This window comes from Lagenorhynchus albirostris, chromosome 15, assembly GCF_949774975.1.
Source record: "Lagenorhynchus albirostris chromosome 15, mLagAlb1.1, whole genome shotgun sequence".
NCBI classification, from domain to species: Eukaryota; Metazoa; Chordata; class Mammalia; order Artiodactyla; family Delphinidae; genus Lagenorhynchus; species Lagenorhynchus albirostris.
The window spans coordinates 12,482,465-12,499,926 of NC_083109.1; the positions used below are offsets into that span (position 1 = coordinate 12,482,465).

The 17,462-nt window shown below is 40.1% G+C and overlaps 1 protein-coding gene and 1 non-coding gene across 3 annotated transcripts in view; both read right to left on the bottom strand.

Annotated features, from left to right (window-relative positions):
• ARFGEF2 (ADP ribosylation factor guanine nucleotide exchange factor 2) overlaps positions 1 to 17,462 on the bottom strand; it is a 99,800-nt gene that overhangs the window by 4,593 nt on the left and 77,745 nt on the right. For both annotated transcript variants that reach the window (XM_060122518.1, XM_060122517.1), the window contains 9 exons: positions 16,507 to 16,637; positions 16,228 to 16,357; positions 13,032 to 13,167; positions 12,041 to 12,179; positions 11,878 to 11,932; positions 10,585 to 10,699; positions 7,335 to 7,465; positions 3,373 to 3,541; positions 1,619 to 1,757 (listed from right to left, as the gene is read on the bottom strand). In XM_060122518.1, the coding sequence (XP_059978501.1) occupies positions 1,619 to 1,757; positions 3,373 to 3,541; positions 7,335 to 7,465; positions 10,585 to 10,699; positions 11,878 to 11,932; positions 12,041 to 12,179; positions 13,032 to 13,167; positions 16,228 to 16,357; positions 16,507 to 16,637 (1,145 nt within the window). The remainder of the gene's footprint in view (positions 1 to 1,618; positions 1,758 to 3,372; positions 3,542 to 7,334; positions 7,466 to 10,584; positions 10,700 to 11,877; positions 11,933 to 12,040; positions 12,180 to 13,031; positions 13,168 to 16,227; positions 16,358 to 16,506; positions 16,638 to 17,462) is intronic.
• On the bottom strand, positions 2,449 to 2,521 carry TRNAR-UCU (transfer RNA arginine (anticodon UCU)). Its single transcript has one exon. It is a non-coding gene; the product is annotated as a tRNA-Arg (tRNA).

The window sequence follows — 17,462 nt, forward strand, 5'->3', positions numbered from 1 at the left end:
TTAGTGAACACCTGCTCTGGCTGTGCCATCTTGAACAAATCCCTGAGCCTCAGTTTGCTCAGCTGTAAAATGGGAATAAATAACTGTACCAAACTCAAGGGGCTGCTGTGAAGATGAAATGAAGCAAGTACATTAAACGTTAGTCCAGTGCAGGCCTGGCACGTGGCTCAATCAGGGTTTGCAGCACAATCAGCACAAGAGCCTGTTACCCACAGTTAACCATGAACTGTCTTTCTTTTCCCACGTCGCACACAACGGCTATTTTTAAAACATGTTGTGCTAAAAACATTTATGTATCTCCTTTAGAGAAACTTTATGAGACTATGTAGGTAGTTCTCTTTTGGGCTTGATGTAAATTGAAATGAGCTGCTGATGTCCTCTTTAATTAATTCATTTTTCTGTTTATGACTTGTCATATATTCTCATTGCAAGACGACTGAAAAGTGCAAAAAATTATAGAAGAGAAAAAAATTCCCATAATTCCATCATCCTAAGAGACACATAACAATATTCTGGAATAGGAAATATTCCAGTTTTTTTGTCTGTGATTTTTAAAAAACATTACTGAAAAACCACAAGTATATATGGTTTCACATCCTGCTTTTTTGTGGTGAAACTTGTATTATGAGAATGTTCCCACATCAAGGAAAATTATTTTTAAAAAACTTCATTTTAAAAAAAGTTTTATTTTTTGGGGGCCACGCTGTGCAGCTTGTGGGATCTCAGTTCCTTGACCAGGGATTGAACCTGGGCCACGGCAGTGAAAGCCCGGAATCCTAACCACTAGGCCACCAGGAAACTCCCCAATACTTCATTTTTAAAGGCTGCATAATATTCTATCGTAGGATATACCACAATGTAGTTATCCATTCCACAGCTGAGCTGCTTTAAGTGTTTTCTCTTTATAAGTAAGTCTGCAATGAATGTTCTGTGTGGGAATGCTGATTCCCTAACAGTGGATTACTGAGTCAAAGAAAGAGACTGAACCCTTTAAGGCTCTTGATATATATATAATGCCCGCTGATTTCCAGAAATTGGAGAGTGAGTGTCTTTATCTCGTGTTTGCCAGCACTGCATGTTAATGTTTTCAAATCTTAAAGGAGCGAAAGGGGGTTTAGACACAGCATCTTGCTCACAGTTGCCCAAGAAACTGGGTGGCAAAGATCTAGTTCTTTGCAGGGGGCTCTCTCAATGCCATCCACTGCCGGCCCACTGCTGCATTTCCACACAAAGTAAGTACATCCTGGTACCCACACGATTCTAATATGTTCCTCTGGGGAAGAAGGAATGGTGGGATGTTAGAGCTGACAGTGCTCTAAAGAGGACCCAGTCAGGACTTCAATCCAGGCTGGATGACTCTGAGCTCAGAGCACTTTTCCCTGCCTATGTTTCTGTGCTTTAAACAACATTGAATGGAAGAAATGAGGCCCTGCCCTCTTCAGGGCATTAAGAAAAGTGAAATAGAAGAACCAGATAGGATGAAAAAACAAAAAGGAAAACAGTTGGTGAGGGTGTCAGCATATAGGTATTTTTCTCCTACTCTTTTCAAATCACAGTATTGTTATGAAGCATCTGTGTATTACAGATAAGAAATTTAATCAGAAATCATTCTTCTTACGTTAAAAGTCGCTGCTGTATTTCTTCCCAGGAATCCCTGCGGTTCTCATCGACATACATTCGAAACAGGATCCTCAAACAACAGGCCAGGCTGCTGGTTTCTTGTTTTAGAAGGTTGGGTTTAGACTTGCCCTTAAAACCTGGAGATCAGATATAGTCGTATAAATAGTGCACACTTCCAGGGTAATGCTGAGAAATCACGTGGGAAACTAATTGAGTTACTTTAGGAAATACCGAAAGATCTCACATTTTTAATACGGCTCAATTGTGATACCAGACGAGGCAGCCCTGACATCTCATCCTCCCCACAAGATACACTTTGCTCAACACCCTGAGTTGTTCTCCATTTAGACTCTGCTCACTGGCTGGTGAAGCCATTCATTTCATCTTCTCAAGTGTAACAGCTTTTAAGAATTCTAGAATGTCTCTGACTTGCTAGATTTTTTTCACAAACCACATATAAGAACACGTTTTGTTTTTGTTTTGAGAACCAACATGATAATTATTTTATTTTTCTAGCCTTCCAAATTAGACCCTCCATTAGAGCATTTTATCATTTGAAAATAAGGACCACTGCCCTAGATGAAAACTGCACAGCAGCTCCTGAAATAGCTCCTCAGTGCGTCTCTGTCATCTCTTCTCCCTCTGCCAATCCATCCCACACACATCAGCCAGAACAATCTTCCATAAGTATCCTCTCCTCTGTATCTCATCCCTGAAGAACAGTTTTCTTAAACAAAGCAATACCAATCTGCCACAGAGATGTGTAAACCATTCTTATAAGCAAAATCTTTTTTTTTTGGCCGTGCCATGCAGCATGTGGGATCTTAGTTCCCTGACCAGGGATCGAGCCTGTGCCCCCTGCAGCAGAAGTGCAGAGTCCTAACCACTGGACCACCAGGGAAGTCCCTAAGCAAAATCTTATTATAGGCAAAGACATAAAATACCTAGATCGTTTAAAGATATAGAGAAAAATGACATTTTAAAATTATGGATTAAAACAGGCATTTGGGTGGAAAATTCAAGTAATTGGTAACGATACAAGAATTATATAAAGTATCACTTTTGTACACAGTTCACAAAATGAGACTCCTACCATCACCCCTGCACATACATGTGTGTCTACACACACACACATATCACTCACTTCCAGGACTTATATATTTATTTGTACAGGTGGGAGAGAAAACCCCTAAAAGCCTCAAAAAAATGTATGAATGCTTTTGTTGCTCCTAGATGACCACACTTTTTACATCATCATACTTAATTTTACATACATTTATTTAGGCTGCGCCGGGTCTTAGTTGAGGCATGTGGAATCTTTTAGTTGTGGCATGCGGGCTTCTTAGTTGTGGCATGCAGGCTCTTAGTTGCGGCATGCATGTGGGATCTAGTTCCCCAACCAGGGATTGAACCCGGGCCCCCTGCATTGGGAGTGCGGAGGCTTAGCCACTGGACCACCAGGGAAGTCCCTAACTGTACAATCTTAACCTAATGTAAAATTTCTTGCCCTTGCTAGATCAATTAAACTCTCCCAATTCATTTTTCCATCAAATACTTACTGAGAGTCTCCCGTGTGCCAGACAATATTCCTGGTACTAGGATGAAATTTCCCTTCTCTCTCCCTCAAGCATGAAATATCTGGTAAGTTATTCCAGCTGTGTGTACCATGCCAGGAATTTTCCAAAGGCTTTAATGTTTTAGGACAGTGACCAGCGTGACCACCTGTCTCATCTGCTGTGCTTCCTCCCTTACCTGCTCGCCATAGGACAGTCCGTTGCTCGTAGTTGGAGTTGAAGGCCTTTGAGAATGAATGGGACTCCTGCAAGCAGTCTAAGAGCTTGAAGAGGTGCTGGGAAGACATGCACTTATACATGCCCTGGGCCTCTGTCTCTATATGGATATCTGCATCCAGCGTGTCTTGCTAGAGAGGGGAGGATAAGAGAGCTAAGTAAAGAAGATGGAATGGTTTTGGACACTGTGGTATTAGACAGAGATCATCATAACTCTCCAGAAGTCCTCCTCTCTATAAGGTACACTTCATTCCTCAATACCCGGAAATGTTTTCCATTTAGACTCTGCTCACTGGCTGGTGAAAGAATATGCTGAGCTCTTGCATGACGGCAGGCTTTGCTGGCCAGAGTTTCAGTTTTGTCAGTACTGCCTTCATTGCATGAACAGGAGTTTGTACTTCTCCAATTATTTCACTACAGGATTGCACTGTCCTCTTTTTATTTTATAAAGAAATTGGAAAATGAGAAAATCAAACTGTAGTGCACGTGATAGAAGGTGTGAGTCTCAAAACATACTCACTGAAAGAAAGAAATTGTTAAGCAAAGCCCAAGTGGCATCTTTAGCCTCATCAGGTGATTAATTAACTTTAATAAGATTGACAACTGTGTTTTCAAATGTGAAGGGAAAAACCATAGAAATAGGTATGGAATGCTAGAAATTTTTATTGAACATGTTGCCTAAAATAATTAGGGATTATTAGATATAATTAAGGATTTTTTTTTTTTGCGGTACGCGGGCCTCTCACTGTTGTGGCCTCTCCCGTTGCGGAGCACAGGCTCCGGACGCGCAGGCTCAGCGGCCATGGCTCACAGGCCCAGCCGCTCCGCGGCATGTGGGATCCTCCCGGACTGGGGCACGAACCCGCGTCCCCTGCATCGGCAGGCGGACTCTCAACCACTGCGCCACCAGGGAAGCCCCCATAATTAAGGATTTTATATTTGTTGAGCCCTCTAGGAATAGACCACAACCCTCCCTAGAAGCCAGAGGTTACAAAAGGGCACAGTTTGCAATACTCCCCAAATTGATCTATAAATTCAATGTAATCCTTATCAAAATTCCAACTGACATCTTTGCAGGAACTGACAAGCTGATCCTAAAATTCATATGGAGATGTAAATGACATGGAATAGCCAAAATAGACTTGAAAAAAGAAGCACAAAGTTGGAAGACTCATACTTCTCTATTTCAGAACTTACTACAAAACTACAGTAATCAAGACAGTGTGGTACTGGCATAAAGAGAGACATATAGATCAGTGGAACAGTACTGAGAATCCAGAAATAAATCCTCATATTTATGGTCAGGAGATTTGCAACATGGCTATCAGAACAATTCAGTGGGGAAAAAACAGTCTTTACATCAAATGGTGCTGGGATAATTAAACATCTACATGCAAAAGAATGAAGGGAGACCCCATATCTCCCATCATATACATAAACAAACTCAAAAATGGATCAAAGATCTAAATAATAAGAGCTAAAATTATGAAACTCTTAAAAGAAAATGTAGGTCTAAATCTTTGTGACCTTGAATTAGGCAATGCTTTCTCAGAAATAACTTTAAAAGTACAAGTAACTAAAGAAAAAATAGTAACTTGGACTTTATCAAAATTAAAAACTTTTGTGCTTCAAAGGACACCATCAAGAAATTGAAAAGACAATGTACAAAATGGGAGAAAATAGGTCAAATCATACATCTATCTGATAAGAGACTAATAACTAGAATATATAAAAACTCTTGGGCTTCCCTGGTGGCGCAGTGGTTGAGAGTCCGCCTGCCGATGCAGGGGACACAGGTTCGTGCCCCGGTCTGGGAGGATCCCACATGCCGCGGAGCGGCTGGGCCCATGAGCCATGGCCGCTGAGCCTGCGCGTCCGGAGCCTGTGCTCCGCGGCGGGAGAGGCCACGGGAGTGAGAGGCCCGCGTACCACAAAAAATAAAAAACTCTTACAATTCAATGATAGAAAGATAGAAAGAACCCAACTTAAAACTGGGCAAAGTATTTGAATAGATATTTCTCCAAAGATATACAAATGGCCAACAAGCACAAAAGATGCTCTACATCATTAGTCATTAGAAAATGGAAATCAAAACCACAAAGAGATATTACTTCACACACACTGGGATGGTTATAATAATTAAAAAAAAAAAGACAATAACAACCACTGGTGAGGATGTGAAGAAACTGGAACCTTCATACATTGCTGATGGGAACGTAAAATAGTCTAGCTGCTCTCGAAAACAGTCTGGCAATTCCTCAGAAAAGGTAAACACTGAGTTACCATATGACCCAGCAATTCCACTCTTAGGTATATACTCAAGAGAATTAAAAACTTATGTGCACATTAAAATTTGTATAAAAATGTTCACTGCAGCGTTATTCATAATAGCCAGACAATGGACACAACCTAAATGTCCATCAACTGATGAATGGATAGACAAAATGTGGTACAGCCATACAATGGAATATTATTCAGCCATATATAAAAATGAAGTACTGATACATGCCACAATACGGATGAACCTGGAAAACATTATGCTAAGAGGCCAGGCACAAAAGCTCACATATTATATGATTCCAGTAATATGAAATATCCGGAATCAGACAAATCCATAGAGACAGAAAATAGATTAATGGTTGCTAGGGCTGGGGCAAGGAGGGAGTGGGGAGTGACACTGATGTTTAGGGCGTTCCCTTTTGCAGTGGTAAAAATATTCTGGTGCAGACATAGAGAATGGACTTGAGGACATGGGGAGGGGGAAGGGTAAGCTGAGACGAAGTGAGAGAGTGGCATGGACATATCTACACTACCAAATGTAAAATAGATAGCTAGTGGGAATCAGCCGCATAGCAAAGGAAAATCAGCTCAGTGCTTTCTGACCACCTAGAGGGGTGGGATAGGAGGGTGGGAGGGAGACGCAAGAGGGAGGGGATATGGGGATATACGTATATGTGTATACGTACAGCTGATTCATTTTGTTATACAGCAGCAACTGACACAACAATGTAAAGCAATTATACTCTAATAAAGATGTTAAAAAAATATTCTGGAATTAGACAGTGGGGATATTTGCACAACTCTGTGAATATACTAAAGCCACTGAGTTGTATACTTAAAAAATAAAACCAAAAACCAAATAAGGACAGCCTTTGTGCTGGATCTGGCCAACAGATGTATTTTTGTTGATCAATAATTATAGTATTTAATAAACAAGAGATGCCCTATATGAGAAAAATCTTGATTTCTGACTCCTCTTGAAAAACTGGAAGACCATCCCAGCTTGACCTACCTGACAGCAACTTGCCCCTGGAGCTGGAGGTGGCTGGGCTCTGGCGGGCCTCAAGCTCGGTGGTTCCCATTGTTCCACCCAGCCTGCCACCCACACTCACAGCATCTCCCAGCCCTTGAAGCACTTAAGTTTGCAACCCATGGTGTAAGGTTACTGTCCAACTTTTGGACACCAAATTCTGTTTCCAAGCAAACCGTATATATAAAAGGTTGCACATAGAAAACAAAAAAGTGCACTTCCTGAAGGAAAAATTGGTACCTTTATCCACATATTTTCCCTCCCAGTGATTCATGGTTAAACTGTGTATCAATTATAAGGAATAGTCCCTGTGATTAATAACACATTTTTTTTGAAGCACCAAGGTGGGGGGTGCAGTCTGAGTAGTAGTATGCTGGTAAACTGGCTCTCGGTGAGGGTGGGGGGAGAAAATGCCTGATTTTTAGCGTTCGGTGATTTCAGTGGTGTAAATACTCCCATCGTGGCCAATTTTAAGTTACTAGTACCCTGTCACTGAATGTGGGCCTGGGAGGAATGAGCATGCTGGGCTCTTGCAAGCCAGTCTCACCAGGCTCCAGCACACCACTGCATCTGAACAACCTCCCGTCAGATGCCCTTCTTCAGGCCACTCTCACCTGGGCAGCAACCATGTGCTCTGCATCTTCCTTTTTGCTCGTTGCAGGGTAGAACACGATGTTGTCAATGGTCTGTATCAATTCCAACTGGACCACGCACTTGATGAGGAGGCTGGCAAACAGTTTCTGATCTATATTAGATGATAAAGATTAACCCTAATAATGATTCAGCCAGTACTGAATTCACTGAGCTCTGACTATGTGCCAGGCATGGTTCTTGATGCTGTGGCATAAACAGTGAATAAGCTGGACAAAAATCCCTGCTCCCGTGGCAGAGACAGACAGTAAACAACCTACTTAAGTTAAGATGTAGTATGTTAAACAATGAGGACATCAGGCAGGGATGGGGATATGGTAGGGATGGTGTCAAGGTGGGGATGCAAGTTTAAACAAGCTGGTCAGGAAAGGTTCTCTCTGAAAATGAGCTCCCTGAGCAAAGACCTGAAGACGGGGAGGGAGTCAGCGATGCAGGTCCCATGTCTTCTGGCACGTGTTTCTGCTGCCTGAAGGGTCACTCCTACAGACCAGCTCTGGACTGTGTTCTATCCACAGGAGGCTACAGGTTCCTGTGGTAGCCGGGAGCCGACTCTCCAAAGGGCTGAATCTCAGTCTTGAGGGGTGGGGTGGGGGGGAGGGGGAGGAGGGTGTGGCTTATTTAAGCTCTTAGTTCCTGGATCACTTTCTGTCTGCCCTGGAAGTAGTAGCTGCTTCCCACATTTTCTGCTTCCATATCCCTCAGTCTTCTCCTACTTCTTTCAGTGGTTAGCCCTCTTTGACTAGTTACCAATTCTTTTTTTTTTTTTTAATTTTTTTAAATTTATTTTTTTATTTTCATTTTTTTTTAACAATTCTTTATGTAGAATTTTCCCTGTTCAAATTATCAGTGTGGTTTCTGCCTACTGATTAGACTCTGACTAATGTCTCATCTTCTCAATCCCTGGGCTCAGGGACAGCCCATGTCTGGCACTTACAAAGTTGGCTGATTTCACTACAGTAAAAGTAGAGCTTCCTTTTCAACTTGTTAAAGAATCAGAATGTTGAAAATATTAAATAAACATTAAATAAAAACAAGGAGTTGGGTCATCTTCAAGCTTTTGAAAGCGACTGTGAAATTATATATATGCATATAAAAATTCTCCATGCAGGGGCTTCCCTGGTGGCGCAGTGGTTGGGAGTCCGCTTGCCAGTGCAGGGAACACGGGTTCGTGCCCCGGTCTGGGAGGATCCCACATGCCGCGGAGCGGCTGGGCCCGTGAGCCATGGCCGCTGAGTCTGTGCGTCCAGAGCCTGTGCTCTGCAACGTGAGAGGCCTGCTTATCGCAAAAAAAAAAAAAAAAAAAAAAAAAAATTCTCCATGCAGAATTAGTTTTTTTTTTTTTTTGGCCACACCGTAGGGCATGTGGGATCTTAGTTCCCCGACCAGGGGCTGAACCCATGGCCCCTGCAGTGGACAGTTAGAGTCTTAACCATTGGACCACCAGGAAGTCCCCAGAATTCGTTTTAATTGAAAAACTATAGAGTGGAATTGCAACAGATTTACATTTAACATATGCCAATTCAATGACACCATCTTGGACCAAAAAGAAAAAGAAAAAAAACAATACAAGTGGTGTAAGAGATTCTGCCTGCTGCTCTATTCACTGAACTCATGCCCAGAAGGGAGGCTGAGATGGGAGCCTGGGAGAAACAAAGCACTGTTCCTTGGAGGAATGGCAGGGGTCTCAAGCCCCAGGCATCTCTTAGAGCATAAACATCTTGCTGCACTCAGTGGTTCCATTTAAAGAAATGTCCACTTGCCCCTCCCACACAAGCCAACCCCTTTATCTGGGGCTGATGAGGAAACAGCTTCTCTCCCTGGACACTGGAGAGACACTGGCTATGCTGCAGACACAGAGGAGCAGCCCGTCAATCTCCAACATGGCACCTCCTGAATGGATTCCATATTTTTTGTGCCTTCAAAAGATAACAGTGACCACACGGGGCTTTGTCTAATGTGCTGCTTCAGAAGTTTGATGTCAGTGTGAACACCTACAAACTGGCATGTTGAGAAGAGGCTGAAACTGCTATGAAGAAAAATAATGGGAACCACAACTTTAAGAAGAGCAGACTAATACCTGAGAAGTTCCAATTTCTCAGTCAGCCAAAAGGGTCTGAATCCCAACTCTACTACATATTGGCAAGTCATGTCATCTAAGGCCCAGTTCACTCAAATGTAAAACAGTACCGCCTCAAAGGGCAACCATAAGGATCACATGAGAGCACATACATGGGACACACAGTGCTGTGCCTGGCTGAGAGCAACTCTGAAACCTATTTGTTTAAATGACAGACAGGGAAACACACCATAAGCAACATTAAGAGAGAAATTAGTAAAAGTAATTTGAAACTCATATCCAGAAAAGGGATATCTAAGACATAAAGAGCCCCCCCCACCCAAACCAATAAAAAGACAACAATCAATACAAAATGAACAAAGATTATGAATACATAGCTCATAGAAATTGTTCTTAAACACATGCAAAACTGCTCAATTTCACTCATAATTAGAAAACTGCAAATTAAAACTACTCAAAAGATACCAAATATCACCTACGTATCCCCAGAGATCACGTAAATAAGTACAACCTTAATAGGCAGCAGTGTGGAATTATCTATCAAAATAGCAAATGCACTTTCTCTTTTAACCTAGCAATCCTTTTTTCTGGGAATTTACCATACAGATAAACTCACAAATAACACATGTATTAGGTGATTCAATGCAGTACTGTTTATAACAGAAAAGACTGGGAATAACAGAAACGCCCAGGTAGGAACCGAATTAAGCAAATAATAGCACATCTACAACCTGGGGCAATGTACACAATAGTACAAAAGAGCGTGAAAGCACTTTAGGTACTGATTTTGAATGATCTATAAGCTATATTAAGTGAAAAAAGAATAATGCACAGTATTCTATAATTTGTATAAAAAGGAGTGGAGAATTCATATATAAGTGTAGATACATATTGTATGCTTGTGTATGTGAATATGCATTTGCTTGCATATGAGCAAAACGTCTCTAGAAAGGTATATAAGAAACTGGTGACACTGGCTGCCATGAGGGAAGGGCAGACTGAGGCCCAGGGGTGAAGAAATGCTTATATCCTGTTTACCGTTCTGCACCTTCTGAATATTTGAATCATGTAAACATGTTACCTATTTAAAATAAATAAATAAATAAATACAAAAACAATAAAGAAAGTGGCCTTACTTGCATACGGTCTAGCTTTCCAGCTGTCATCGGTCGGGTTAGAGAGTTGGCTCTGGCCTCTCTCAGAGGCATTTTTATCTATGCTGCTTAAAGACTGGCGGTCCAGATCCACATCCTAGAAGTAAACCGGAGAGAAACACAACGTTCATTTCTCGGTCCACAATTCAGTACCTGGGCAGAGATGAGCCTGTTTTAACACTGCTGGCCCAACTTGAATCTGTGTCTTGCTCAGCTTGAAGTATAGAAGTAGCACTTCTCAGAGGCTGCATAGGAAAGATTACAAATTTCGCTTACTTCTCCCTCCCATTAAAATTTCACACTTTCTGATTCCAACTTAGACGGCATTTCCCTACGTACTATGAGTTCATGATGAGTGTGACAAATTTTTAATAAGCTCAAGTTCAAAAATAAACGAGCAGGGTAGCTAGGCTTTTTTTTTTTTAAGTTGACAGTAGAAAGTTAAAAAACAGAGAATGTTTATATAATGTGCTTCATTTTTAAGTTGCTATATCCCAAATGCCTTTTAAAATCTAATGGCTTTATAGGTACTTGGAAATAGAAGCTAATGAGACAAACCCCCTTGTAAACCAAAGTATTTTAAAGTGACACTTGAATTAGAACTCTTTTATGGGGCCTTACACAAAAAATAAAAACTACTATTTCATTGGTGGAGAGGAAAGTGCTCCTTACGTAGGAGGGCAATAAATAAGGATAATGACACCAAAGCAATCTTTGTAACAGTGAAACACCAGAACTGACGAGAGTGTCCAACAAGGGAAAATTCGTTAAATAAATTACAATAATGTGCAGCCACTGAAGAAGCTGTTCTCAGAGAATATTTAAGAATATGAAGGGACTTCTCTGGGGGTCCAGTGGTAAAGATGCCACACTTCCAATGCAGTGGGCGTGGGTTCAAACCCTGGTCAGGGAACTAAGTTCCCACATGCCACGCAGAGGGCCCCCCCAAAAAAGGAACATGGAAAAATGCCCACAGTGGTGTTAAGTAACACATTATGTACAAAGTGAGCCCAAATTGCAAGCATGTGGGTTGTGTGTGCTCAGTCACATAAATAAGAAAACTAGAAGTGTTTTGTGGTTTTTATTGAGTGAAGTGACTTATTTCCTTAATACTTTTCTGTACTTTCTAAAAAATATTTTAACGAACATACATAGTGTTTAGCTCTTATAACCTTTTCTACTCACTTCCCATCAGAAAAGCACAAACCTTTGGGCTGCTTAATTTTTTACTATAATATGTGATCAGAGAAAAGACAACTGAAAAAAAAATCCTACCAAATGTTTTTCTGATGGATCTTCCTCCATTCCTACAGGTCTCCATGTCAGCAAACTAAAGAGAATGCAAGAGAAGGAAATCAATCAATATGAAGGGCAACCCGGAGCTTTAAAATAACCACTGAAAGTAGAAATAAACAGCAGTAATCACATTAACACTTACACATGTGGGATGGTTGTTTTGAAAATATCCAACATACAATTGCATGTTTTGTCCCAGACGTCAGAACTGAATTTCTCTCCATTGGATATTACTAAGTTTTCTAAGCAATTTGTACCTGATCGAGCCAATTGCTCATTATCTGCAAAATAAAACATCTATCATTAAACTTCAAATGCTGTTTTGATTCCAACCTGATTGCTGATACGTCCTATCGTGAAGTAGAGACAATGCAACTGTTTGGGCTGGTTGGCTTCTAATTAATGAAGCATTGGTACGGACGGTAAAATTTTAAGTAGGCTATAAAGAGGCAGAATTATTTATCATGCTATATTGCTAGGGATGGAAGAAGGTCAACATTTTGCTACTTAACTAACTGGCTCCTTGTTTGAGAAATGGTAAAGTAAGACAGAAAATATTAGACCAGTGTTTCTGAAAACGTAGTCACTCAAACATTACATTTCCAATTTTTGCTGTTTATTAACTATTTTATCAGTTACTTGAAAACTGAGTACTCTTGGAAAAGCTTAGCTAAATTAAGCCTTGTCCTAAGCCACATTTATCTATGGGATCCAGGTCTAATGTGCTACGCGGGTATTTTTCGTAATACATACTAAAATAAACACGTAAGTACTCAAAACCAAAAACGTCCATTGATGAAGCTGTTGATCTTGATTCTCACAGTACATTTAAAAAACATTTTATTTTAGAAAATTTCAAACATACACAAAAGTAGAAAGAATAGTAATATACAAAGGTACATCTTTTGAGATTTAAAATTTACTATATCCCACCTTAAAAGAAATGCTTTATAAACTGACTTGGTGGAGAGACTGTTTTTATTTTCTAATTAAATTTTAAAAATATACATTTTCACCAATTAAATTATACATTGTACTCCTTGGCATTACATCCATGCTTTTATATACTGAAAAAATTAATCTCTCGTTAAGGACTACGTCAAGAAAATGATGCCTAACCACATAAAGAGTACCTTGTTTTACACACCACTGCAACTGTGCAAATACATCAGAGAGAAGAACTTCATTCAAAGCTTCATAGAACTGGGTAAATACGTCACAAATCGCATAAAGTGCATGATTGCAAGTTGTTGTCATCCACTCAGATTTCTGGAAAAACAATTAAAAGATAATGTTTAAAAGCCACTCTCCCTGCGGTGAGATGGGCATTCTCACATATCATTGGCAAAATGTTCTGAAAAGCAATTCAGCACTAGGTAGCAACTGTCTTAAAATGTTCACATCCACTGATGCGATAACATTACTTCCAGTAATGGACCCTGAAGAAATAATCAAAGATCTGTGGCTGAAGGTTTATGAATAAAGATGTTTACCAACACTGGTATTTATATACTGTAAACACAGACATAAACTAATGCTCAGTAATGTGGCAATTAAATTGAGTACATCCATATGACAGAATATTAAGTCATTCAGTGATACTTCCAAAAAATTTTTATTATGCTAAATATTCACACCTTACACCAAAAGTTTAAATACTAAAAATGATGTTAGATAGACATTTTTCCAAAGAAGACATACAAATGGCCAACAGACAAGGTGCTCAAAATCACTAATTATCAGAGAAATGCAAATCAAAACCACAGTGAGATATCACCTCATGCCTATTAGAATGATCATCATCAAAAAGACAAGAGATGACAAATGCTGGGGAGAATGTGGAGAAAAGGGAACCCTTGTGCACTGTTGGTGGGAATGTAAATTGGTGCAGCCACTGTGGAAAACAATATGGAGGTCCCTCAAAAAATTAAAAATAGAACTACCATATGATCCAGCAAATTCTACTTCTGGGTATATGCCTAAAGGAAACAAAAACACTATGTTGAAGAAATATATGCAACCTCCTGTTCGCAGCATCATTATTTACAATAGCTGAGACATGGCAACAACCTAAGTGTCCATCGACAGATGAACGGATATAGAAAATGTGATATATATACACATAATGGAATACTATTCAGCCATAAAAAAGAAAGTCCTGCCATTTGCAATAACATGGATGGAACTCGAGGGCATTACACTAAGTGAAATAAGTCAAAGACTGTATGATCTCACTTATATGTGGAATCTAAAAATAGCCCCCAAAACCCAAAGAACAAAAAACAAAAAACACTCAAAACCAAACTCAGAAAAAAAGATCAGATTTGTGGTTCGGGATGAGGATAGGGGAATTGGATGAAGGGGGTTAAAAGGTCCAACTTCCAGTAATAAGATAAATAAGCCCCAGGGATGTAATGTATAACATGATGACTATAGTTAACACTGCCTGAGTGTTGGTATAACTGAGAGTTGCTAGGAGAGTAGATCCTAAACGTTCTTATCACAAGGAAAAAGAAAAGTTTTTTTCTCTTTTCCTTTCTATCTACATGGGATAATGGATGTTAACTCAACTGACTGTGGTAATCATTTCACAATACATGTAAATTGAGTCATTTTGCTGTACCCCTCAAACTTATACAGTGCTTTATGCCAATTATATCTCAGAAAGCTGAAAATAAAAAAAATGTCATGAAATTACCAAAGGAAATATATAGAGATATTTATAAATTAAGGAAAAGGTTGCTAAGCATGATTTCTAAAGTGGAAACTATAAAGTAAAAAACTAATAGATTGGGTTACTTAAAAGCTAAAATTTTCCAAAACAAAAAAGAAAACCAAGTGGGCAAAATCATCTGCAATTTATGTAAGGATATGCTATATTATTTTTATACTAAAAAACTCATAAATCAATAGGAAAAAAAGAGAATAAGTCAATAGATAGGCTAAGGATATGAAAAGGCAATTTGTGAAAGAAGAAATGTAACGATCAGTGACGTGAAGGAAAACAGAACCTCGCTAGCAGTTAAAAAACTTTTAAATGTTTTACTCTTGGTCTATCATATTGATGATTAAATAAACTAAAATATGAAGAGCTGGAGTGGGTGTGGAGTAACATGAACTCTCCTGCATTGCTGACAGCAGTGTAAACGACTACATATGTATTTGGTCAACTCAGAAGTATGTATCAAAAGCCTCAGTAACATGCATGCCCCAAACCTGACAGTCAGCCACTTGCCCTAAACAAATAAAGAAATAAGTACAAATGTAGCTGGAAAAAATATTCATTTTAGTGCCACTTAAAGACGGAAAAACGGCAAAGAATTTTCCATGGACTATGGAACATCCACAACTAGGAATGTTTTGCAGTCCTTAAAAACATTGTAGAAGAAACGTTACAGCTGTGGAAAAAATACTTATGTATTAAGTTAAAAAGTATGTGAGGTGGGATTCCATTTTTGTCAAAAGAAAAAAGGTATGAGATATACAAACACACAAGAACTATCTGACGGGGTAACAGTGGTTACCAGTGGAAGATTGAAACTGTGGGTGTTTAAATTTTTTTCTTTGTTTTCCTGTTTTATAAGGAAGAAAACTTTACTTTAAAGTAAGATTAGAAAACTGTATGTATACTATAACCTCAACCACATCTGAACCATGTAGAAGACTGAGGGAAGTTTGCCACAGTATTAAGTCTAATTTCGGAATGGTAAAATTATGAATTTTCTGTATATTCCTAATACTCTTTATTAAGCATATGGTACTTTTATACCAGGGGGAGGGAGGAAACATTGTTCCTAAAAGAAGGTAAAAATGTTGCATTCCCATCTAAAAATCTTGGGATAGAACATCCTTTCCTAACCCCCTTGTCCCTAGACAAAGACTCCTAGATGTATCAAACATTCTTTAAAAAAAAAGGCCTAATATTTGCCAACATTATCTCCAGCTGTAACCTCACTAAAAATCCTTTTAATGGATTTTTAAAGGGACAAGAGATGTTCCACATTTTACCAACTGTTCAGAAGTCGATATGAAGCAAATTAGTAAGAGGATCAGTGGGGTGCCTGCGTGTCCAATGCCTGAGGGCCAAGTAGGCAGACGGTGGTGACTTATTTCCCCTCACTCTTCCCCGGATGGGGAGAGTTTCTTAGCACTACTCGATACTGGTAGAAGAAGGCCAGGAAGGATGTTTCCATTTTCAAAACAGACCCGAAATGGCTCAGTATTTAAGACTTCCGTGTGCTGTGGATGATGAAGCAACACCAGACGCAGACAAAGGCTGGAGGGGCTCTTCTCCCATCTCCCCAGGGCAGCGCTTTAGTCATCACCCACCTCCGACTGCTGCTCGGGGAGTTTCATATTGTCAAAAATCCTGAACACGATTCTGAACAGGTCCTGCCACCAGTGCTTTTCAAAGGTATGGCCATAGCTCTTCATGATCTCGAACATAACCGTGAGCCCTCTGGAGGAAAGAAAGCCAGCATGGAAGAGGGAACGGGTGGGGGAAGAGGACAGCAGAGAACACAGTGGGAGAGCCTGGGGCCGGGGGAGCAGGGGCTGAAGGCTCATTCAGTGACGGAAGGAAGGGGCACCACCCTAGGTCACGGTTACCTTGTCCGTACATCTAGCTTGCATCTGTTAATGATGCAGGAGAGCTCGAAGAGGATGGGGAACCAGCCTCGGACCCAGACTCTGTCGCCAGTAGCCACATTCATGTCGTCGCTTGTGTATTCTTGCAGCACCTACAGTGAGAATCACCTCTCAGAGACAGACTAAGCAAGTGAAAGGAAAGAACTGAAACAAAACTACATGAAGATTAAAGCCCTGCACATTTTCCTCTCCTGAAAATACCCATTCAGCAAGGGTCTGATGGGAAATCCTGAGGAGACAGAGACAAGCCTGTTCCAAGGGCACATGAGCAGTTTTCCCCTATGAATCTTTGGAACTTAGTGGGCTTTAGAATAAGTTGAGTGGAACTGACCACAAGAGTCCTGGGGGCAGGAGGTGGTACATTAAGAAAAGCAATAAAGATCAAATGGTGATAGCAAAATGTCCAGGATGATTCAATATCTTAGGTCTTTCTGGAATGTTAGTGTAACACGTATTACTTAAAATAATAGCGGCAGCAGCTACTATTTACTAAATGCTTGCTATGGGTCAGGAACTGTGACGGTGCATTACGTGGATTAACAATTCTCACAACAATTCCATGAAGCAGGTAGAAATAATGGTGCCATTATACAGATGAGTTAACTGAGGCACTAAGAGATTAAGTAAGCCGCCCAAGGTCATGCAGCTGGGAGCTGGCAATCTTTCCACAGTCTAAGTAGGAAGCCCTACTTTCTGCCCTATCTCTGGGATCTTGAGCCCTCTGTTCCTTAACCACTCTTGAAGTAGTATTGTCTGTGGTAATGGAATTTCTTTAACCTACACTGGTTATTTAACATTAGGCAATTTCTCTCTCTGCTTTGGTTAACTCCCCTGTACAACGGGGATATAATTACTCATCTCGTAGGTCTGATGTGGGATTAAACAAATCTACACACACAAAATGCCTAGAATGTTGC